The sequence below is a fragment of the Acomys russatus genome, chromosome 22 (genome assembly GCF_903995435.1).
Source record: "Acomys russatus chromosome 22, mAcoRus1.1, whole genome shotgun sequence".
NCBI lineage: Eukaryota > Metazoa > Chordata > Mammalia > Rodentia > Muridae > Acomys > Acomys russatus.
The window spans coordinates 39,902,522-39,927,707 of record NC_067158.1 but is presented as its reverse complement, the minus strand read 5'-3'; the positions used below and the strand labels follow the sequence as shown (position 1 = coordinate 39,927,707).

The following is a 25,186-nucleotide window of genomic DNA, read 5'->3' as shown; positions in this document are numbered from 1 at the left end:
TGCTGTCACCTGAGGCGCTGCTACAGCCTCCTCCACTTTCTCCTTTGGTGACTTGGCAGCAGGTGGCAGAGGCGGTGCCAAGCGTGGGGCGGGGGGGAGCGCCTCGTTCTGTCTGGAGGTACAGCGCCTGGGCTTCTCAGCGGCGGGTGTCCTGGCCCCCACCACCCGCGTAGCCCTGCCACCCAGCTCCGCACAGCACCCCCGGCGCCCCCAGCCGGCCTCCGCCGGCACCTGCAGCGGCTCCGTGCGCCCTGCCAGCCGCCGCCGCCGCCTCCAGCTCTCAGCGCCTTGGTCGCCCAGGACAGAGTAGCTGTGCGCTCCGGTGCTAGACCTATCGCCAGACTCCCGTGGGCCAGTGGACTCTAAGAGTGTCGCTCCTGCACCCAGCGTCCCCAAAAATGAACGTGAGGAGGGTGGAAAGCATCTCGGCTCAACTGGAGGAGGCGAGCTCCACAGGCGGTAGGAAGCGTTGGGCACGCGTGCGGACGCCCCGCTGGCACTGTCCTTCCCTCTCTGTGATCGGGTGCCGCTTCCACGCTGGGGTCCTGGGCGGGGGGGGGGGGGGGGGGCGGGGGACGCTTGCTGCCTCCGCTGCATGAGAAAGTGAGGACCCAGGTGGGACTAGGAAGGGAGGTGGGAGGGGGACATGGATGAGCTGAAGAGTGGGGGTGCATGGCAGGGTCTGGGAGTGAAGGAAAAAAAATGCTTGAAGTGTGTTTGAAACTCGCTGGTGGCAGGGTCCGCCGCGATCCCGTGAGTACTTTTTGCCTTCCCTGAACATTTCTGAGGTTGTGTTTTGCTTTTTACCAGATGCCATTCACAGGCACGCTTCCTTCCCCTAACACCTGGGGATAAATGAGCCAAAATGGTGTTGATCCACCCCCTCCACACTTCCTTGATGCTCCCAAACACTTCACTAGAAGTCTATTTTGATACCCTGGGTGATACACCGACTGGATGTTGCCCACGTCAGAACCTTTTTGCAGGCGCGCTTGTCTTGTTCTGTTGATACCTTCAGTTTAGCGTGTTCGGAGAAAAATGGTCCTCAGTGACACTTGGAAATAATTTTTCTCTATAGTTCAGCCGTGGAAAGGTACTGGGCACTGTGCAAGGAAAGTGTCTCACAGGGAAACATGTAAGGCTAGGAACTATTCTCCGACTTTAGCGGGACCCAAGGCAGATTTGATGTTCTCCCACAGAACATCTTGGGTTACATCAGTTTGTTTTTAGATGGCTTTGATGTGTACAGGGTTTTTTTTTTTTTTTTTTTTTTTTTTTTTTTTTTTTTTTTTTTTTCCTTAAAGAGGATCCTAAATAGGAGCAAGGTGGTTGTGGAGAATGTGAGTGCGGAAGCTTATATAAGCTAAAGTGTCACGCGTAGCTACCTTGTCACTTGGCCTTAGAGGGTCAGAATGTGGCCTTGAGGGAGATAAAGTTGTAAGAACGTAGACTTCTAATACATTTCCTTTATTACGGGAAGAAATGGAATCACCTGAACATTGAGCCCAGCCCTCAGAAATGAATGGCGTAAGAAATGGACACTCACCAATACTTTTCCTCAGATAGTTAACCAGGAGGGTACTTGTCTCATCTGAGCGTGAGATTTCAAAAAGTCTTAGTTCTTCATGGACACTAGCATGAGCACTACCACTGACACCCCAAATTTTACATCTGATGGTGTTCTCTCAGAGTAGCATCTGCCCACTTTTTATGACCCAGTATACCTGGGATAGTCCATGAGAGATATGTGTAATATTTTAGAGAGTGAAATTTCTCCTTTTGCTGTTGTTGTTTTGTCAGAATGACACTTTACGTGTAAGGGGCTGGTTATGGGTTGAGTGTATAGACTTTCTGTCTTTGATGTTCCTTCTGCTGTGAATGGGGAGATTGGCTCACTCTACCTCTGGAGAGACTGTGTGCTCAGGGCTCAAGAGGGTGGTATGGACCCAGAGCTGGGATAGGCTGTGGGGCACAGTCTCTGGAGTTGGTGGCTTATAGTAGTTGCCTCCTCAGGAAGGATAGCTCTTTACTTGGGCTCAGTCAGTCAGATGCGGATTGTATTTACAAACCCACTCTCTGCCCAGTGCCGTGGCGGGGAGAGTTTCTGTAAATGATAAACACAAATGAAATCATTCCCGAGGAATAGGAAACAACTAAAATATTAGAAAATAGAAAATGCCATATCATGTCTAGCATCAGCACGTCGTAATGATTTCTTGGAGAATAGAGAGATGCTGATTGCATCTTGCCTGAGATGAGGATGAAAAGTTTAACACTTTTTTTTTCTTTAGTTTTTAGGGAATTAATGTGTGATGATAAGACTAAAGAAAGAAGAAAAAAAAATGACAGTTGAGAGCATTGCTTTTGTTCTGGTTGCTACTGTTTTAAAAGTAATACAGGGGTGACCAAACATGATTTGGCACTGTGCTTATCTGTGCTCATATTTGTAGTCCTCAGGGGAAAACTGGATGACTGTCAATTTTAAAGGCTTCAGGCTTTGATTTAAAACAGTATCTGCAACCACTTGTTCTCTCTGCAGTGGGTGGAACATGATGGGTTTACCCTGAATAAACAGGCAGGTGGACATTAGGAATAGAGAAGGGTACCATGACCCAAGCAGGCATTAACAGAGTGATGTGCTAGAGGAAGCGAGGAAGAGAGAAAGAAAAAGGGAACTGGAGAAATCATTTTCACTCATGTGTGTGTGTATATGTGTATTATGACTTCATTTGGAGGCAAAACTCTGAAAAAATGTTCTGTGGAGATGTGATGAAAGACCCTCCCCCCCATGTTGTGTAAAACAGTGGGGAAAACTTAGAAATGGTGGCCAGAGAATTGCTTTAGCTTTCAGCCTGTATACTTTCAACATGTAAAAGCACTTAGTGTGCATATATGCATCACCTCCCAGATTGTCACAGTTGGTACAGTGAATGCTACACATCACAGAATACTGATGGCGTTGGACATACTAGACGTAGACTTACTCTGACACTCATCAGATTCTGTGTCATACTCAGAGCTTGTCCCAATATATTTTTCATTTGCCCTGTTGTAAAATCTAACATAATCCTATTAACAGTGTGTGTGTGTGTGTGTGTGTGTGTGTGTGTGTGTGGAGAGAGAGAGAGAGAGAGAGAGAGAGAGAGAGAGAGAGAGAGAGAGAGAGAGAGAAAATTCAATCATATATTTAAATCAGAAAGAAGGTCAGAGGAAAAAAGCACTATGAAATTATTCATCAGTGTCCTTAATTTGTGTCATCTAACTTAGGGATGGCAGATGTTATGTGATGTAATCTACAGTAAAATGGGGAGGAAGAATACATGTTTCAATAGTAGTGTGAAAAATTGCTGGAATTTTGAGTCATAATTTGTTAGACTTACTGTGGCTTCAGCTAAAGTTTTGTGTTTCCTAAGGTTCAAAAAAAGTTAAGTTAGCAATTTCCCATGAGTAATAGTGCGAAACTTATTATGAACCTTGGAAAAGCTTTCATTGTATAATACATTCTACTTTCTTGATGTCACACAGATGAAAGGGAATATTTAATAAAAATTGATGCCAATTTGTTTCCCTTATATGGTATTTTTTGTACTGGTCATCGAGTACACCCTCATTTATAAAATAAGGCCATAGCTGTTTAGAACATTAATGAACTATGCAAGATAAAATATGTGTGTAAGATTTCTGAAGCGTTTTAGAGCAGATAGTGGTTGGTTTGTTCTGAAAATGTATTTCTGGACAATACACAATCTTTCTTACTCATTTTTTGTCATCTTGTTTTCTTCATCCTTGCTGGTTTTCATAACATGTGGATAATATTGCTTTTCAATATTTCACAGTACATTGGCTTGTTTACCCAATATCTCTTCATCCTTAGGGACCATACAACAGATTGATGTGCATGTGTGCACGCACATGCGTGTGCTCTTGTGTGTGTGTGTTAGGGGGGAAGAGAGGTGAAGTGTTCAGTACTGTTCACTCACTAGGCCTTATTATCCTAAAAAATGTCTTAAGGTTGCTCAAATGAGTGCTTTACCACATGTTTATTCACCCTTGAGCACAAATCACCTATTTATTTTTCAAAATGCCTCATTTGGTATTTGGTTAAAGGTCCTAATGTCTTCTGGTACATTGTCCTGAATCCACTGTGGTACTTCATCTGCTCACCAATGGACCTTAGCTGATGGAGAGTCCGAGTCTCCGACTCCTGGTTCTCACTGCATTTCCTGGCATCTAGTTTGAGGACTAGCATGAGCCACAGATAATAACTGCATTCTTCTCCATAGCTCCCTGTGGAACTGAGTTACTCTGTTCCCTCTCAGATTCCTGGCAACTCGTTTTATGACCTTTGCTTTTCTTCTATTGCACATTCTATGCAACTTTCACCATGTTCTGTTTTAATTATTTTTCCTTTGTGTACTCTCATGTTGAGCAAACTGCTATTTTAATTTCTAATATGGTGTGAAAGTTTCCTCGGTGCAAGCTAGCCCAATGCTCTTCTAAAAGGCTACTCAGACACTCTTATTATGAAGATTTCAGACTCATCAGTAAGTTTGACTAGCACTTTAAGGTAAAAACAAAAAGTTCACTAGAAACAGTGTATTATGTCTTTTAGAAACAAGTTCAAATGGTGACACTGTTATTTGAGATGTACAGACTAAAAATGGTTGGAGCAAGATGGGCACCATGGAGCACACCTGTAATCCCAGCGCTTGGGAGGCAGAGGCAGGTGGATCTCTGTGAGTTCAAGGCCAGTCTGGTATACAAAAATGAGTCCAGGACAAACAGGGCTACACAAGGAAACCTTGTCTCGAACCTTTCCCCACCCAAAATCAGTTATAGCTTATAAAAAAAAAAAAGAAAGAAAGAAAGAAAAGAAAAAGAAAGAATGGTTGGAACAGAGAATTCTCTATGAGAAGTCCATCTTGATATAGAATTAAAAATTTTTTTACTTACATAATTTATTCAGATTACATCTCAATTGTTATCTCCTCACTTGTATCCTCCCATTCCCCCTCCCTCCCTCCTTTATCCTATTCCCCTCCCCTAGGTCTGTGACACAAGAGGACCTCCTCCCCCACCACATAATCATAGCCTATCAGGTCTCCTCCTGGTAGCCTGCTTACTCTTCCTCTGAGTGTGACCAGGTCTCTCCACCAAGAGAAAGTGGTCAAATAGGGGGCACCAGAGTTCATGTCTGAGTCAGTCCCATCTAGAATTAGTTACCAGTGTTTATTTACTTCTGTCTCTTACCTCAGGTTCTTCAAGTAATTTTATGTTCATAGAAACATTTCCAGGACAGTATGCTTCACTCCTCTTTCCCAACCATCTCCCACTTAAAGTCAACTATGTTTCCTAACAATTGATTTAAGTCTTATTCTCCCAGGGAATACTTTAGTGCCTTCCTGTGGTTCTACTTTTAGAAAGAAGGATATGGTCATTTTAATTGGTTTTAAAAGGCTCTCATGTTAAGGTGACCGTCTTCCACCTCCACATTATCTTCTCCCATTCTGCCAGTCTGGGCTTTGATATAGCTGAACTGGATTTCCCCTTAGTTCCAAAACATACTTTGTGTTTCCCCACTGTTTAGGATTTACTTCCTGTCCTGATGTGACTGGGTGATTGACTGTTGGCACATCTATCCAGACCCATCTCAGATCTCCTCCTCCTGCTACTCCACTGTTTTGTCCCTGCTCCCCAACTAAGAATTGCTCTTTAGCTTTGCTTATGTAACTTTCTTCTTATTTTGATGTGAATCTGAACAAAGCAAAATAAACTTGGCATTTCACATCATTTGCAGCTATAAAATTGTAGCCCCTCATTAGCATATACCCAACACAAGTTTTACTCATGTTTATCCTTCTAGTTAATATTTACACATTGCCTCACAAACTAGAAAATGCCTAAAGGACATTTATTGAATTTAAATCATGTTGTCCCATGGTAGACCTATGAAAGAACTTGAATTTGATTTATATTCAGTTGCTCGTTAAGCCCTCTTTAGGAAGTGCCACTCTTTGGTTTTTCTGTCCACTCTATTCAGGGGATAATGTCCCTGAGTTTGGAAATTCAGCATGAAGATCTGTCTTCTCTGCACACCTGTGGCCTCATTGTTAGCAGAGTGTAGATTGTGGAGAAGGCTTGAGTAGGACTTCTCTGTTTTTAGCAATGGTCAGAGTTGTCTTTGTATATCATAACTGTGATTCTCCCTCATCCGTAATAGCTTCCAGATCTGTCATTTCCAAGGTTAGTCATCCAGTGGATTCCCAGTGATAGTTACTACCATGTCTATTCCCTGCCCAGGCCTCCAAAATTACTGACAGTGCAAACTTAGTTAAATATTCACTCCGAAATGTGGCTTGTCCTTTTCCAATATGTCACAATACATTGTGTATGCACTTGCATTACCATGCCTGTTATCAGTATTGTTATCTTTGTTATTAAGCTAGTAAGCCTCCCATTGTAGCAGTAGCCATAGAAAGGAATGGAAAAATCAAACCACCGGGGTGTCATTCAGTGTACACATGTCTATTTCTTTGCTTCTGTTTCTTTCATATGAGCATTCACAAGGGAGAGTCAGGCTGTGCCAGGAGTGAGGGCTGGAAAGAGGTGAAGTTCAGTCCTTTACCCCAGTGGGCTGTGGCTATCCCCCTTCTTGCCGAACCTCTTTTCCATGGCTGATCTGAACCCAAAGGAAGAAATGGTATTAGGGAGCTGAGTAAGTACAAAGTCCGCATTTATACACCACAGTTCCCTACACGTTTTGCCACTGTAAAGCGACATTTGATCAGGAACACAAATATAGAATTATCCACATTGTGCTCTCTTGGCCGTGATGCCCAAGTTGAAGGCTGATATTTATTCCTGAGTGAACACGGCTAGATAAGTTGAATATCTAGCTCATGAGAACATACTGCCACTTTAAATACTTTTGGGGACTATTACAAACATTTGAGAAGTCATTTATTCCCCTCCAATTGTTTATGTAGGTAAAAGTGAGCAGTCAAAACATTTCAATAGTTTGTAACTTTTTGGTTACCTCAAATTTGAATTGGCTTAAGGAAATGTCCCCTCTTGTATTTAGGTGCCATCTGTTCATGAACAGTGAATAAGTCTTTAGGGAATTAGAACTGGCATTTTTATAGGTTTTTAAACAATGACTTGGGAGGAAAGATGACATTTATCTTCAGATGTCAATGTGTGTTAATAGTCTGAAATAGCTTTGAGTGATGCAGTTTATTTAAGAATGGTATTATTGAAGTCCAGATGGGATTCAAAATAGAAGCTGAGTGATGCAATAATATCTAGAGTTTACAGACTATCCCCACTATGTTTTCTTTGTAGTATAATACGCAGACATGACTGTGTTATACACTCCAAAGTGCCCCAGTAATATCCCCCAATTTTTAATGGTGTTATACATGTCAAGATGTCCATAATAATGTCCCAAATCATTTTTCCATAAAAGAATACATGCCTGTCAAGTGACTTTATGAGTTTTATGCTAAAATTGTGTGAATATAGCAATTCAGATATTACACTTATCAACAATGCAGAATGGAAGTGCTTCTTTTGCAGATTTTATTTTGGGCTTTAAAATTTTGTGTCCGAATGAGTTTTCACTTGGATAGCATGAGAAATTACTCCAGGACAGTTTTACCCTGAATCTTTCTCCACGGTGTGTATCTGGCAAGTGCTCCAGAAATATGTTGAACAAACAACTTCCTAACATCATGGTGACCCCTAAGTCAGACCTGTCACCGTACTCCCATTTATTCTCTTTTTGGTCAAAGTGATGCTCTGGTCTTCTTTGTCTCATATCTACATGCAACTTAACCAACACAACAAGGTAGCACTGACCGACGGACATCCTTAAGATAACTCTTTCAGATATTGTCTGAAGAACAAGTGAGTTCAGTTTGGAGAGCACTATTCTATGGCTTAGAGAACATTTGATTTCATTTAAAAAGCTGATATCAGATAAAGTAGACATTGTGTGTAATGCCACCCTTCATTTTTTTTTTCAGTATGCAGTGATGAAGGTGATATGTAGTAGGACCTTATAGACATCTCATGATGATAAAATAAGATTCATTTCTCAAATGTTTACAAGGAAGCTACCTGATGTTAGGCTTATAAAAGAGATTCTGCCTTCCAATAGTCTACTGTTTATACAGAAGATAGTTACTGGATATGCCCTGGGTATTCAGATCACACTGGCATAGGGGAAGAAATGAAGAATCACTCATCTTTTAAAAGACCCATTCCCATGATGGAGTTAAGAACAAAGTGTTAAACAGTGAGATGACTTCCTGTGGGTAGGATGCTGTTCTTGTACATATGGAAACACACAGAGATAGTCCGCTTGGCTTTTTTCCTCCTTTGGAGACTTGTCGAGTTAAGGCACAAAAATTGGTCTCAAAAGTCCATGCTTGTTCTGCTTCTGGTTTAGTCTCACCTCTATCTAGTCTTTCAAATATAGTATTTTTGTCTACAACTTAATTACATTCAAACAGCATGCCATTTAATTTTTTTAAATCTCTTAAAGTGCAGGGAGTATGTGGAGATACATACTTTCTTCATAAAGCAAATATGACCTGGGAGCTTGGAGAGTAAGCAATGAGTAATAACTTCTGTTTGTAGAAAGTGATAAAGGAATTGAGAATGCTCATTTCTCTTATTGCCAGTGTAAATAATGTCCTAGCAACAGCAGAGGCATTTGAAACTAGCACAGGGATTTCTAAATTGAATAGAGCATCCCTAAATTTTAAAACTAATTTTGTAGAATCAATCATTTATCATTAGAACACTATTATGCCTTATCAAGTTCTGCAAGTGCCTGTGAAAATCAACCATCTCTTATAAGAATTCCAAAACCACTCGCTCCTCTTCATTCATCTCCGCAAACTCCCTGTAATTTGAGCCTGGGTTCTTCTAGCTGCACCGCACTGTGTAGCTGTACTCTGTAAGAGGCTGTAACTGTTTGTAACTTTGCTCTTATGGTTGTTTTTCATCTCTGAAGTACAGGTGCATTTTCCCCATTTGATGGCTGTTGAGAGGGAAATGTTGGAAGGCAACTATACAATAAGGAGAGTTCAGAGCCAAGCACTGACTGGGAAAGTGGGAAAAAAATGAACACAACCAAATTCATCAATATTCAGAGATATGAAATGAGGAAGTCTTCCACACAGGAGGTAGAAAATAAATTGCAATTGCCATGAAGGCAGGCAGTAAGGTGGGTTTTAAAAGGGCAACCTCTCTACCTTTGAAGCTGGGAGAGAGTGGCTACTAGTGCTGCTGACGTAAGTGTAGGTCGGAACGTGTCCCTAATCCACATAAACTCTCCTAGTTAAGTTAAAGCAGGAAATGTTGTTTCCAAATGAAAATTAGTCGTTCAAAAACATATACTTTTGTAGTCACTGTTTATCTCTCTGAGTAAACACTAACAATGAAAAGAGTCTACAATCACGGCAGTGAGCATATTGAACTGTGGAAATTAATTGTTAGAAATACTACAAATTTAAGCAAAGCTCCATCTATTCCTGAATCTGTAAGCAAGAGATAGTGGTTCTTCATGAATATCATCAAAGTGGAATTATAGAGCCCAACAGGGACAGGTTTTATTTATTTATTTATTTTTTTGACTTTAACGTCCATTGATTTATTTTTCTCGTAGTTTTGGAAATATTGTTGAAATGCTATTCAACCATCATTCATTTAAAACACACTTATTCATCATGTGTTGGATGGAAGACCCTGTACTAATAAATATTTGTGAATAGAGAAAGGTAATGTTGTTGCTTACGATAAAATTAAAGTTTTAAGTCACTTCTTCCTGGTGTACTCCTAAACTGCACTTTGCTTGCATTATGTATTAATTACAGAAAGCATGGTAGTTTACCTCATCTTCAAAGTCAGGGGTTAAATATCATCCTAGGACACCATTGCCTTTCTTCTCTGAAGGATGCCATTATCTATTGTCTTATCAATAGCTTTTGTAAAATGTCACCCTGAGGAAGCAAACAACAGGATTATAATCACAACATTTATTACTATGTAATACTGGCTTCACAGAGTCACACATAGCACTATGCAGACCTTACACAGAGGATTAGCATTAACCTATACACTAAATAATAGCACCGCATACCCAAATACGTCAGTATTTTTTCCATGAAACATACTGGAATTCTTTTGTCAAGTGTCATTTACAGTACATGTATGCAGAAATAAAAAAAATCCTCTCGGAACCTTAAACTCACTTTTAGAAATAGGCATATGTGTTAGAATCTGGACCACAGATAGCCCTGTGATAGCTCCACTGTACAGAACACTTTGGAGAAATCTCTGAGTCAGACAGTGTCAAAGAAAGACACCTAGATTAGAAACACACCTGAGGTAGAATGCTTACATTATCTGGGTAAGAGGGCGGATGGAATAAGAGATATTTTGGGTAGTAGTAGTTGTAGGTCTAAGGTTGAGCCAAGAGACCAGGGCTATGCAATCAGGAGCTGTGGGCTCTCCGTGGTTCAGAAAAGGGTTGGAATTAAATGGAATAGTGATATGAGAAGTTACAGGAGTCCATGCATGAAGGGGCTGAGGAACTATGGTGAATTTCAATCAAGATAATCCTATTTCCACACCACCAACATAACTGCAGCCATGCGGCAAATGGATGGGAACAGGGTTAGGGTGAAACAGCAGGCAAGGAAGTCTCCTCTGACAGTAAATGCAGGTGGGTAATCTGAAAGGCATACTAGGTCATTGCTCAAGGGTGGAAGAATAAAGAGTACGCATGAGATAAACAGAATGTGAGATCAATAGGATTTGTGGGTGTCAATTGATAGATTGCTAAAGGGATCAATGATGAAGGAAGACCTGGAGACAAAGCATCTAGATTTCTGGCTTCACTAAGTCAGGGGAAAAATACAGAAAAAGGTTTATTTGTAAGAAAACAAGGCTTATTAGATCTACAAAATTTATGGACTTGTAGAACATCAAAGTGGAGGAGATGCCAGTAGGCATGGAGCTCTTTGGGCTGTAACAATAGATGGAGATTTTATTCTGTAGACAGAAGGGAGCCAGTTGAATTTCACAAAGTGACAGAATGTAGAACATTAATTTTGCATAGCTGGGTAGGATGCATTCTTGATAATGATGTCATTAGGTGACTGTTGCATTAGTCTAGGCCAGAGAAACAAAAGACAGAACTGGGGTAGAGGCAGTGGGGATGGAAAAGAAGGTTGCCTGGAGGACAAGATAGGGAGCTGGAGACACATTGTGGCATTATGAGCAACAGAGCCATGGGAGAAGGAATGATTTCAAAGGAAAAATGTGTTCATATTTACAAATATTGATTTTTGAGATACAGGGAAATGTTGGAGGTTGGTCTGATATACTTTGATGCTGATTGCTGACTGCCATCTCTGTACCCAAAGGTTGCTATGTAACCTTGTCTAAGGAACTTCCTGTTTGACCAATAAAAGGCCATCACACCTGAATAGGGCAAATGAGATAAGCGTGGCTTTGATAGGCAGAATCTGAGGAAGGGGAGACCAGAGAGGAAGAGCAGGGAAAAGAACGCCATGCCATAGGGAGGAGAAGGAGGAAATACATTTACGGCATGGATGGAGGTTTGGCTCAGATGATGATAATTAGCAAGTATTTGGAATCATGGATGGGAGGTATCTCAATAGAAATTATTAGAAGCAGGTGGTATGGGATTGGGGTATAACTGCCCCAATATGGGGAGTAGTCTAGGGGATTAATATCTTCCCTGCCTCAGGTCAACTAAGGCTATTTTAAAAAATAACAGGTGTTTATGTCTTAATTGATTGCTAGCAGGTTAGAAAATACCACTGTGATAATAATTATAGGCCTGATAATTAACATTATTAGGCCATACTGTGAAATTAACCACAACAGGGAAATATTCATGTCAAACCCCCAAAGACAGTTGGAAATATGGAATTCACGTTTAATCTATTTTCAGAGAAACTCAAAATTTGTATGCACTCAACACTGTGCTGAACAATAGGAAAAAAGAAATAAATGAAACATAATCAAGACCCACAAATCCTGAGCACTAACCTAAACCGGGTTCCCAGATTAGAGAAGCAGTTATAGGGAGGTAATTTGGATTGTAGTCATGGGATTGGATATCACATAGAAATTAGTGTTAGAATTCTGAAGAATAAGGGTTTGAGCTAGATGTGAAAACCAGGAGTACTTCAGAGTTTGGAAGGAGACTGAGTAGGTATCAAGGAAGCCAGTGCCCGACACAGAAGGCTTATGTCTGTGTATTGACAGGAATATAGGAGTTTAAAAATCCAGAGCTTGATGACGGGTGGATCTGGACCCAGGGGCATGTACTCAAACTACTGTACCAACCAAGGACAATACATGCAGTAAACATTGAACCCCTAGTCATATCTAGCCAATGGACAGGACATTCTCCACAGTTGTGTGGAGAGTGGGGACTGACTGTGACATAAACTCTGGTGTCCCATATTTGACCACTTCCCCATGGTGGGGAGAAAAACTCAGAGAAAGGATAAACAGGCTACCAGGATGAGACTTGATAGGCTGTGACCATATAGTGGGGAGGAGGTCCCCTTCTGTTACAGACCTAGGTGAGGGGAATAGGGTCAAAGAGGGAGGGAGGGAGGAATGGGAGGATACAAATGAGGGGATAACAATTAAGATATAATCTGGATAAATTAATTAACTAAAAAAAAAATCCAGAGCTGGCTAATACTCCAAGCTGTTGCAGGACTGAGGGAAGACATGTGGTGGCTAAGTATAGATTCTGGAGTCAGAACTGGGGTTCAGATACCCTGGCTGTGACTGTGACTTTGGTGAACCACAAGGCCGATTGAGTTTAATTTCTTTGTGTGTAATTGGAACATTCTTGCCCCATATCCTCTACTGAGCTTCTTGCTGACTTCAATTGGGTCTTCATTACATAAAGCGTTACTTCTCTGATGACTTCTTCTAATACAACTATTCACTCTGCATCTCTCTATCCTCTTATACTTTCTGTCCTTTGCTTCAGATACTTTATATACCCTTAAAAGAAGAAATCTATTCATATGTCTATATACTATACACATGAGACATATAATGTATCTCAAAAGATTTTTAATATATTTTCTACTATATTTTTTGTCAAAAGGGATTCGGATATGTGCAGAATTATAACTCAATACAGTGAACCTATGTTACCAGGGTGGACGGGGCCTGACTGGACTAATGTATGTAAAGCACTTGGCCTAGTGTGACACAAATAGTTACATATGAGAAGTAAGAATGTTGTAGAATTTATTTCTGCAATCATTTGGAATTAGTAAAATGTATTTTATTATGTGGAGAGAGGTCAGGAATAGCAAGATTGGGAGCGACAGAGCTGGAAGGAGGAGATGCTTGCTCTCTTGAAGAGATGTCTTCCAGTGCAGAAGGGTGACTTTCTAGGGACAATATTATACAGGATGTGGACTATGAGCTAGGATTTGGACATCAACAAGGATCCTCCTATCCTGGTATAAAGCATGAAGAATGGAAATCTTCAAGGTGGGAAGATTATCAAGACTTTGCACTGTTTCAATGGGAATGGGAGTTATGGAAAGAAATGAGTGTCAAATTTCTTCAACATCATGGTTGGGCATTTATGACCCATTAATGTTTGAATGAGTGAGATAGCAGACTGAAAAGAGTGAGGGGCAGGAGTGTCAAAAATGTCCTCCTGGGCTGATTTCCTCTCCAACATGGATGTGTACATGAAGGCCTATGATTATGGGAGGATGCTAACCCCTCCCAGAGAGAGTGTGTGCACACAGTCACACCTATATTTATATGTGCATATGTGTATTGAGTTAATAACGTCAAGTTCTACTTTATTATGGGAGAGTTTAGGAAGATAATCTGGTATCTTTACCTTGTCACTGCCAAGGTGATTTTAAATATTCTTTATAAATAAAGCTCAAAAACTTACGCTTCTCGCCCACTGTCACATACTTAGTGACTGGAAAAGCAGGGATCTTGACTAAAGTAATAGCATGAAAGACATGCTGGCTGCACAGTAAGTACTCTGCTCTCTTCATTTTCCCACTCTTGTTCTTGGACATATCCCAGAAGAGTGGAGGGAGAGTCTCCAGGCTGAACTCACCTGCTGTGCAAGGGAGGCCTGAGTTGGGTTTCTCAGACTTACTTAACACTTTCTATTCATTCAGGTGGCTAGCCTAGGGCGGCAAAGGGAAATTATCTTATAAGCTTCCTGTGGCAAAGATCTCAAATAAAAGCCAAGTCCAAATTACCTTGGAGAGGAAGAGTGAGATCTGATGCCCAACTTTGTGACTATGAAAGGAACTGTTAACTTTCGAAGGGTTGAATTCAGGGAAAGTAACCTTCCTGGCCTCCTTGAACTTGAGCTGAAACACTGATGGACAGGACAAGCTGAGCGAGCTCATGCCAGGATGTCTGGACATGGGCAGCACAGTGTTCAGGTGAATTTCTGAAGGAAGTTCTCTGTATTCTCATTCTCTGCAAGGCAGTGACCCTGATCTAGAGCACTCTGTTTACATAGCTGCCGTCCTTCCTCTCTTTCACTGCTTGATCTAGCATCTACTTCTCTACACAGCCCTTTATAGACACTTTGCCCAGACTTGATGAGACTAACCAGTTGAGAATATAGAACATCAGTGTATGTAATGATATCTGACCATCCACCTTTATGCCAGAATTTGTCATGCACTCTTTTAATGCTATTCTTTAATGAATACAGTTTTAATTAATTTCTTGGTATCTATCTAGAAACCCAAAGTAAAGAGATTGTGCACACTTATAAGACCCATAGGGACACACAAACATTTGTTAACAAGTGGATAGCAAAGTGACTTTAAATATATTAATAAAATAGATGCAAATACTATTTGATGATTGCTGTGAAATGCAATGAGAAAGCACCGAGAAACCTCAGATACAAACCCTTCCCCTCTCTTGGCTTCAGGCATATTCATTAAACTTCATCCCCAACACTTATTTGTTTAACATTTGTCATAAATTAATTGTGTTAGATGCTTTGGAGGTGCAAGCACCTTCTCTTCTCACTAACCACCAGCTAGGAAGTAGAATTTTAACCATACAGATGAATGCAAGTGTGATTTCAGCAAATGTACATGGAAACATATACAAAGGAGCAGACATACATTGAGGAAAAACTACTGTAGTGTCAGGATCAGAAAATAACTCTTAGGAGAAGGAGAAATGGAGTTAAAGACTGAATTATGCTTAGAGATAAATGAGGCCAAAGCAAAGAATGTACTTGAAGAGAGAAGAAAAAGAAAGAAGGGGGAAAGACAGAGAACACAAAAGATGATTCTGCAGAGGGAGACAGTGTACACAGCTATGAGTTTGAGTTTGGTTATTGGTTGGACTTTGTTTTATGGGTGATGAGAAGGGATCAGAGGAATTAAGCAGAACTGGATAACCAAAAGCCATAGCATTATGTACCCATTGTTCATATGCTTAGCAAAAGGTGAAACCTGTGGTCCTACTAAGCAGCAAACCATGGACCATGGCTCTGTGCAGCTTGCCTATGGGGGGGGCTAACTCACCTTATCTTTCCTTTCTCAGGCATGTTATATTCTTTTTAATTTATCTTTCCTCTGGTCTGATTTAAACTCTGAAATTTGACTTTGGTCTGTTGTTTAGAACCTACAGTGAGTAGATTGCTATCAAAATCAGCAGTGTTCTATGTGGTTTGTTTGGAGATCCATTTAAGAGTGAGGAGGCATATTTAAGTGGGGATGGGGATGGAAAGAAAAAACAAAGGAGGGATGAAGGGAAGGACAGCGAAGTATAAAGATGTTTCACAAAACCATATGGAAATCCAATATTTTATAAGCTTCCTAAATATCATTATGTAGAAAGAATTTGAGTGGCATTATACTGTATAGGGACATAAGGTTCCAACAGAAGGCATAGTTTGTCAAACCAAAGTCCCAGTGCCAGATGTAAATACCTCACTTTCAATTGTTGGCCAGGATGATCCCTGAGACTCTCAACAATTCAGGCTATTGCTACTGCTCTTCATTACGCAACAGGATCTGGTGATAAAACTCTATTTTAAAGACATCATCCACATTGGTTATAAGCCATGGAGAAAACAAGCTGGAACTGACTTGGAAGAAGCCTCCTTTTTACAAGTTTTCTTTCATAGAGCGTACTGATGCTAAGGAGGCTGGTGACAGAGAAAAGTCTTGCTTTGTCTTACTGAGATATGAACTCTGCAAGTGGCAACACAGGCTAGCTTGGCAAGATCCATGCATTGGTTCAATTATGGCATGATTGTTGTGAAAGTGACCAACCACATTTTTACTTTATTTCGGCCCTACTCCATAGGACGGAATTCATACCTCAGACTGTAAACCTGGTTAAAAAAAATCCATGGCTGGGAGTTCATAGGCCCTGGGAGGGAACCTATTACTATTTTTTTGATAAGTGTACAGACTACAAAGCTGACTTCTAAATATGTATCTCTGTACCCATAGATTAGTGCAGCCCTCATCAGCAAAGCTTCCGTATCTTGGCAGTGGACAGTGGTTGATACAACAATTCACAACTGGTTAATGGGAAGAGACTGAGTGTGGAGTATACAGGTCTAAATGGTACATCTATATCACCTCCTCTGAAAGTCTCAGGGAACACACACACACGAGAGAGAGAGAGAGAGAGAGAGAGAGAGAGAGAGAGAGAGAGAGAGAGAGAGAGAGAGAGAGAGAGAGAGAGAGAGCAGAAGGAGGAGAGAGAGAGAGCGAGAGCGAGAGCGCGCGCGCGCGAGAGAGAGAGAATAGTTCTGGGGAGACTAGGCAAAACAGTGTTTTTTAGATGTCACAGCACCACTACACTCACCAATTCAGAGCTGCTGTGCTTGCCTACATAAGTCCTCCCAAGATTAAGCCAGTCAACATGCCAGCACATGTAGAGAAGAACTTATGAGGCCCCACCCCAGATGCTGTTGACAGGTAACTGATGCTGGGAGAGGGACAGTCATTTTTCTTCAGGGATATAACCCATGGTAAGTTGACTGTCTTATTGTGGATAATCCTACAGCCACGGATATATGGGCAGCACTAATTAGACTAGTGGATTACAAAGAAAAAGAAAGGAAATGAAAAAGAGACCATGGCAGTTGGAAGGAGGAGGTGGGAATAGTCATCAAGGTGGAGGTAAAGGGGTGAGTAGAGGGTACATATGACCAAAATACAATGTATACATGTATGAAATTATTAAATAAATAAAGTTTATTAAAGTATTGTCATATACCTGTGGGGTATATGTTTCTTTATAAATCATATACATGTACTGAGAGAAGCATGTGTACTTACTGACAAAACTGCTTTGTTTCTTTTCATGATAGACATTCTAAAACTGGCAATATTTTGTTCACATAGTCAAATGTACACATATTAAGAAGTTTCCATTCAAGTTTTAGGAGAACACTGGACTGGCTTGCCTTGTCATTTTATCTGATCTAATGAGTAAGACATGCTCAGTTGACTGACATATGGGATGGTTCATGTCAGGACACCAATAAAGAGATATAAGCAGATGTTTCTTTTATCCTTAGACTTGAGAGCTGATGCGTGACAATGAACTATTAGCAATGTACAACTTTACCATTGCGTAATTTCCATTTCATTTATGTGCCCACTTGTGCAAATGTCAGGTGTAAGAAAAGTAACACTCCCTTGATTTGCCATTTCTTACTATTGATTCTTCTGAAATGTATCGGGCCTGCTGTTCTTTTCCTCATCCAAATTGACAACTCCTATACACTGTTTAGACTCTAATTTGTGGTGTTTTGTTTCTGGGCTATTTGTGCATTCCAAATTCCTCACTCTTTCAGTCATGATGGATATTCCTATTCCACAGAAGCCTCAATCACTCTGTCTGCAAATATTCAACAATCGCACAAGACAACCTGTACCACTGCCAAATTGATTCTTCCAAGGCATATGGTGTAGCTCACCAGTTGTACCATGGCTATTTCCGATTCAACCTCAGAAATCTCATCTGCTGTTATTTCTGCTTCTTTAATCCGTGAAGTGTAGCTTAATGATCTGCGGACATCATGAGCCTTAGCCATCATTGCCTGTGAAACAACAGTCTACAATTGCAGGCTTGCTTTGTGGCACAGTTTCACAAGAGGGGAACTAATCTTTACCCCAGAGGCTGTGCTTTAAGTATTTAGAGTTACAATCATAATTGCACATTTGTATGCCTGGTTAAAAGAAGTAAAAAAAAAAAAAAAAAGGGGGTGGGGTGGGTGCTCTACTTAGAGATGATTAGTTATAGAGAGATGCAAAAGCCATGCCATGTAAGAATGCCCTGATTTCACAATGGCCTTACTGATTTAGAGGAATGTCTTCAAGTCATGACTCAGAATCACTGATCACTTCAGTCCTCATGAATTTAGACTCCTGGAGTGTTCAGATTGACTGAATTGTTCAGTATCTATCCCATAAGGCTAGACCAAAGCCTGCTCATAATATACTCCCAAATATTGTTGATTTAAAACACCAGCATAAAGACTTACCTTCTGTATCCAGTCTACTCAGGGAGAGAGAGAGAGAGAGAGAGAGAGAGAGGAGGCGCAGAGGAGCGAGAGAGGAGAGAGAGAGAGGAGCGAGAGAGAGGAGGAGAGGGAGAGAGAGAGAGAGAGGAGAGAGGAGAGAGAGAGAGAGAGAGAGAGAGAGAGAGAGAGAGAGAGAGAGAGAGACACAGACACAGACACAGACACAGAGACACAGAGACACAGAGACACAGAGACACAGAGACACAGAGACACAGAGACAGACAGAGACAGACAGACAGACATATGAATAAATTACTATCTGACTGGCATGGCATATGTCTTCAACTAGAAGTACATACAACATCCTAGAGTAACAAAAACATGGAAATAATGAGAGATCTTTGGGACACAAAAGAAACTTTGCAGTTAGAAATGGCCCCATCACCTTAGTATTAAAAAATATGTTGAAATTTGTCAAGTATAAGAGAAAGAAGCATATGTTGGTGTGGTAAGATCAACTTTTGCAAAGGTTTATAGTTGTGTGAAAACTATAGTCTTTTCTAAGGAATTTCATGAAGCTCATGTACCCTGAATATTAGCAGTGGCCTAACATGTCTAAAAGAAGAACTGACAGGGAATATAGTGATATATTTTTGAGACATTTGCTTTTGTGGCAGTTATATTTAGGCTGAAATCTTTGTCCTATTAAATGTGTTAAGGCACAGAAGGAGAACTGTTTGTGTTTAGGAGGAAATGACGAGAATCCATTGAAGGCAAGGAGATCTGTTAGAATATTAGTGTAGACCGCATCGAATGGTAGAAAATGCAGTCAGTTTGAGAGATTCAGTAGCAGGTGTAATCTGTGCACTACTAAGTATTGGAATATGAACTGTCCATTGGAAATTCATATTTAAGGTCTCTAAAGCAACTAGGCATTCCGATGTAGGAGCCAACAGACATCAAGTAAAAAGCACAATGACAAAGAACATCACCAGCAGAGAGAACAGAGCTCAGGGTGAGCTTCTGGAGATAATGACTAAAGTTATATGACTGCACCAAAGGGTGGAAGCTAGCAAAGGAGTTATAGATAGAGTGTGGCATGGAGGGGGCGGTAGACAGGAGAAGTACTGTGCGTGCCAAGGGCAGGCAACTTTTCCAGTGCTTGGTCAATTACCTTAAGTGCTTTGCATGGTTTAGTAAGATAGGAACGGACAAGATCTGGCAGTTATGAGGTTGCAGCAATTTAAGTGGGGCACAGCCAAGCTGCAGGGGATTGGCCATGAGTATAAAACTGAAGCCTAACAGGTGCAGGCAGGGCTTCTGCAAACCGTTGTTAGTAAGGAATGGAGAAGGTGTAGCAGTTCTTGTGGAAGAAACTGCTGATGGGTACATCCTGTTGAACAGGAGCCATCTGGGTGTTTGTGTAGGGGCTGGTCTCATTTGTGGAGTGGCCAGGCAAGGGCTACAGTCTCCTGTATGACTATTGCACTTTGCGTACATTGTAGAAAGCACTTACTGTGCCCGACTGCAACTAATTGCCTATTTAAATTGTAACTACTTATGTGAATACAGAAAAGTATAGAGAGCAATAACCCTTGGGGATTCTCTGACCCAAATTACTGGTTAACAATATTCCAACGTGCCTGCTTGCAGACATTCTGTAGAATAAATAAAATAGTCATTTTCCTCAGAAGTCACAGCCATTCATGAATGTGGTGTATATTACTTCAATCAGACTCAATACTCTTTTGCACACACTAGTAGATTCACTGTACATGAATGACGTGTGAAATGTGTCATGTGTGGGGTTTTGATTTGTTTTACTTCTGTATGAAGACAGGACGTCATGGTCCTCAGACTGGCCTTGAACTGATTCTCTTGCCTCCAACTCAGTTTAAGTTCTGGGATTACAGGTTTGCACCACCTTGTCCCCCTATCGAACTCAGATGTATGCTTTGAAATTCATACATTGTTGACTTTTAAGACTGCCTATGCTAGTATTGTGCCTTTGAGACGTAGCTATGCAGAGTTGTTTATTTTCCTCTTCTGAGCAACATAATTCATATAGCATCTTACTCCTATGTCTTCGTGCTCTGAGATTGAGTTGTTCTTGGGCAGATTTTTATTTATTTATTTTTTTGTCTCTCTAGCATCTCTGTATGTATGGACTAATAGAATTAATGGTAAACCATTTGGTCTTGGGAAGGGCCTGTGTCATAGAGGTTTGGGGGAGGATTTCATCCCCAACATTATAAACAGTTTGTAGAATAAAGGGAGCATTATTTTTGGAGAAGTCATGATGTTATGGGTTTATAACTTTAGCCAGGAGATGGTTATTCCAAACAGTTAGTACTTTTCCAGGCGTCATTGTATTTCATGTTCTTCAAGTGTTGGGTTTGCGAATGGATCAGAACTAGAGAAAACTACCTAGCCTAGAAGGCATTGATTTGTTTGCTGTAAATTTTTAATGTGCCTTTTATGGAACACTTTTGCTCATAAAATGGTGTGTATAAGGGATGCTGTCTTGCTGTTTGATTACAGAGTATTTCATGATTTAAATCAGTCTCCAGGTTTCTGAGAACATTTGTCTAGCTGACAACCAGGCTCTTTTAAAGGTGTTTCTATACCGCGTGTGATAAATTGGGCAGTTTCATGTGGTTTAATCTATTTTGTATGTTGCTAACTCACCATGGCTCATATAGAAGACAATTTGGAGGTTGCAGAGTCTGTGTTTGGGTGCTTTTTAGTTGTTCAACAGTGCCCAGAAGCTCTGGGGGACATTTTCATGAACTGCATCTCATTGGCTCAAGCTGACCATGAAATTCATCACAGAGCCGAACCAGAGCTTTATTCTCTACACCCAAAACGAAAAGGGAAGATTCATCATGGTTCAACTAATATACATTGACTACTTAGTCTGGACTAGGCAGCCTTCCAGGTAGTGAGTGGGAGAAAGAGAGATCCAAAAGGAAGATCACATCTTTGCTATTTTCACTATATTTGCAACTCATGACAGCAGATTTCTTGGGGAGGACTTAACATCCATTATACCCAGTATGTGCCAGGCTATGTTTTAGGAAGTTCATGCAAAAATGGCCGGTGTCTTTACCTCTACATGTTTAGTGTCAGAATTATCTTCATGCCACAGATCTCAGGACTGATGCTCAGAAAGGTTATGTAGCCTTGCCCAGGTCACAAAATCAGGATTTGATGATACTCTTATAAACATATTCATCTGACACTAAAAGCCTTTATTATTTCTGCCTTTCACAACTCTATATTCTGCCTATGTTAATTAGAAAGAGAGTTGCCAGGGTTGAGTATTAAATATGAAAAATAAACATGGGAACCAACCATTTTGTGTTATTAGTTACCTACAACAGTATAAGTACCCTACCTGAAAATAGTAATGAGATGTCTGAGTTCTAACCCAGACACTGAGTATGATTGGGTCCAGCCTGGGCATCTTTACTTGATTCTTAATCCATAGGACTCCTCTGCTGTTTGGATTATTTGTTTGCATTCTTACTCTTTGAATAGTTTTGGGAATTGTCACTATTTCCAGAGAGTTACAGGTGAGGTGGAACATTCCCAAGATTGGAATGCTGCATTGATGTCATGTGTAGCCCTATGTGGTCTAGCAGTGTAACTACAAAGGACTTTGATGGTGTGTGTGTGTGTGTGTGTGTGTGTGTGTGTGTGTGTGTGTGTGTGTGTGTGTGTGTGTGTGAGTTTGTGTGTTTGTAGGGTTGTGCTGACTAACCAAATAAGCCTGTTGGCTATCACACAGATCCTTTAAATGGTAATGATGCTTACCTGCTCTGGGCAAATGTACTTTACACTGAACAAACATGGCTAGAGAGATGCAGAGGTATTGTCTTTGCAGCTATAGGAAGAGTCCTCAGGGCTTAGATGCTGGAACAGAAAATGGGTTATTTGGAAGAGCATCCAGAGGGGAGTCTATGACTGTTGATACTGTGATCTTAATTCAGTATCAGACTTGTGACCTGCCAAGCTGTATGATAATAAGTCTATGGTCTTCAGGCACTAAATTTGTGGCAATTCACTGCAGTAACAGTGAACAGTGTTATCTTTTGTTCCAGTAATATCTTACATTAAGCTTAGACAAAATATGTGTGCCTAGACAAAAGGTGTATGTTTTTTAAATAACAGATATGTCTTTAAAATGTTTCATGGTACATCTCAGCATAGGCTCTCAGATACTCATTAGAGTTAATGGCCAAGTGTAGTTTGGGAATTCAATAAAAGTAGGTTCAACTCTGGCCTTTAAATCAAAATGAAGGAGAATAAAGAAGATTGTTTGATATATTTTCTTGATTCTGACTTTTGATTTTTCTAAAATGATAATTACTGAGGAATTCCAGATTGACTACTGTGAAGTGCTCACCCTGGCATTTGATACACAGTAGCTGCTAAAAATATCCACATGGATATCATGACGATGCTATCAAAGTATTAAGCTTTACCTAACCTTTCAATAGAAAGCTACTTTCTTCATTCCCAATGACAAATGGACTCTTGAGCAAAGTTATACTTTGTGCCTGGTAAACCAACTCTGTTCTAAGAGATGAGAGGCAAGGCTCAGCCTTCAGGCAAAACTGCTGAAATTTTTGTAGCAGCCCTTCTCACTTTCTTACTCTATCCCCTGAGGACTTTGTTATTCTTATGTGAGGGATGGTTAACTATATTAACATCTCCGTAGTGTTGTAAAGGTAGACTTAATACAAAGTAGTCTATGGAGAGCTTTAGCAATACCAAATACTACATGAGCATTGTTTCTGCAAGGCTCAGAGAACCCTATAACTATATTTAATCAAACAATAAAGCTAATTCATAATAAACAAAATAGATAATTCATATATATTGTTCACCTTACAGGCTTTGTCTGACTCTGTACCATGTAATCCTTTCAACATCATAGAAGTAGGTAATGATGATTTCCACTTTAAAGATTAGATAGGCCTGGCAAGACGGCTCAGCACTTAGGAGCCCTTGATTTTTCTTCCAAGAGAATCTGACTTTGTACTGTTGCTCCCCTCCCCGCTCCCCTCCCCACTCCCACCCCTGCCCCTGCACTCAGTCAGACCACACTTTGCCACCTGTGACTCCAGCTCCAGGGAACCTAAAGCTTTCTTCTGGCCTCCCCAAGTACTCACGCACCTGCAGAAGTGTCTTTCCTTGCTGAGCCATCTCAGGCTTGTTGTTTTCTGCTGTTGTTTTCACTGTTATTTTCTTTTTAATAAAGAAAACCTGACTTGTCTCTTAGAGCATTCATGTCTACTAATTTCCTTAAAACATGACTTACTGATTCTTAAAAATGTAGTTTTAGCTATAAAAATGTACATAAAAATGTTGTCAGAGTAGAGAGAGCAGGACACCAATAATTGATTTCCTCTGTGCCCATCTCTCTTTTGGAGCTATGGGAATAAATATCTTCCTGCAGGTAAATGACTGAATTGGGAACTGGATATTTCTTCTGCTGATACTGTTGTTATTGGGGGGGGGGGGGGGGAGGCATGGAGAGACAAAGAATAGAAGACAAGTCACCATATTTTAGAAAATCCTAATTTAGTTAGGAATTTATTAAAGACTTGGGTATACAAACATTGACGCCTCAACTTCAGAAGGTTTGTAAAAAACCTCTACATAGCGAGCAGAGGCCATGAGTTGTCTGGCGTCAGATCGAGGTGATCTCACAATGTGGTAGAATGGATGGAGGCAAAAGGATCTTAGAGGACACGGGCTTCTTGAGCCTCAAGGAATGACAACGTTTGGGTAATGAAGCAGGCAGGAAGGGGTCTCAAGTGATCAGGTGGGATCAGAATGGGGAACTGAGTATGACACATTAGAGATCCACACACAGGCCAGCCTGTTGGGAGAGAATGGCCAGAATGGCCTTAGTTTCAGTGATAGAGAGCTACGTGAGTGATGGTTCAGAAAGTGACTGGTGATGGAGAGGCTTCAGGGGAGTTGGGCAGAGGCTACACTGGCAGGCGTGTGAGATGTGTGTGTGTGCGCGGGGGGGGGGGGGTTAGCATCTTTTCTTTTGTTGTTCAGTGTATTCTGCCATTTTATAGAATGATAATATAGAATTGTGTAAGACTGAATCACACAAGACACTTAGAAGTAGCATCCTTGACTTTAGTAAAACTTGACTTTGAAGCTTTAATACCTCTGTGGGAAAAATAAATCCTGCCTGTCTCATTGTCATTCATTGAGGCATCCTTACACGGATTGAGAAATGAAACAAATGTAACCTTTTCCTATTTCAGTTTACAGAAGTCAACCATTGACTCCCTGGTATAGCACCAATGCAATTTCCCTTGTGTATTCATCCCTGATTTTGTTTCTCTCTACTCCTGGCCATTTTGTACTAAGCAATATTCCTAGGTCCCTTTGTAGTTTGACTGAGATCAATTTAAATTATACTTACTCATCTTCAGGCCATTCTTTTCCACGAGGTAATGTATTACTGTCTCATTTTTGTCCATCTTTGTATAGCAAAATGCTTGGCACAGTACATATTTCTTGATTGAACAAACGGGAATGGACACCAATATGTATTTCTCAATTAATCTTAAAAGCATGAAGGAT

The 25,186-nt window shown here is 40.7% G+C and overlaps 1 protein-coding gene across 1 annotated transcript in view; it reads left to right on the top strand.

The window, feature by feature from the left end:
• Positions 1-263: 263 nt before the first annotated feature.
• Kcnip4 (potassium voltage-gated channel interacting protein 4) overlaps positions 264-25,186 on the top strand; it is a 1,056,025-nt gene continuing 1,031,102 nt past the window's right edge. The window contains exon 1 of the mRNA XM_051165118.1: positions 264-459. Within this exon, the coding sequence (XP_051021075.1) occupies positions 399-459 (61 nt within the window). The 5' untranslated portion in view covers positions 264-398. The remainder of the gene's footprint in view (positions 460-25,186) is intronic.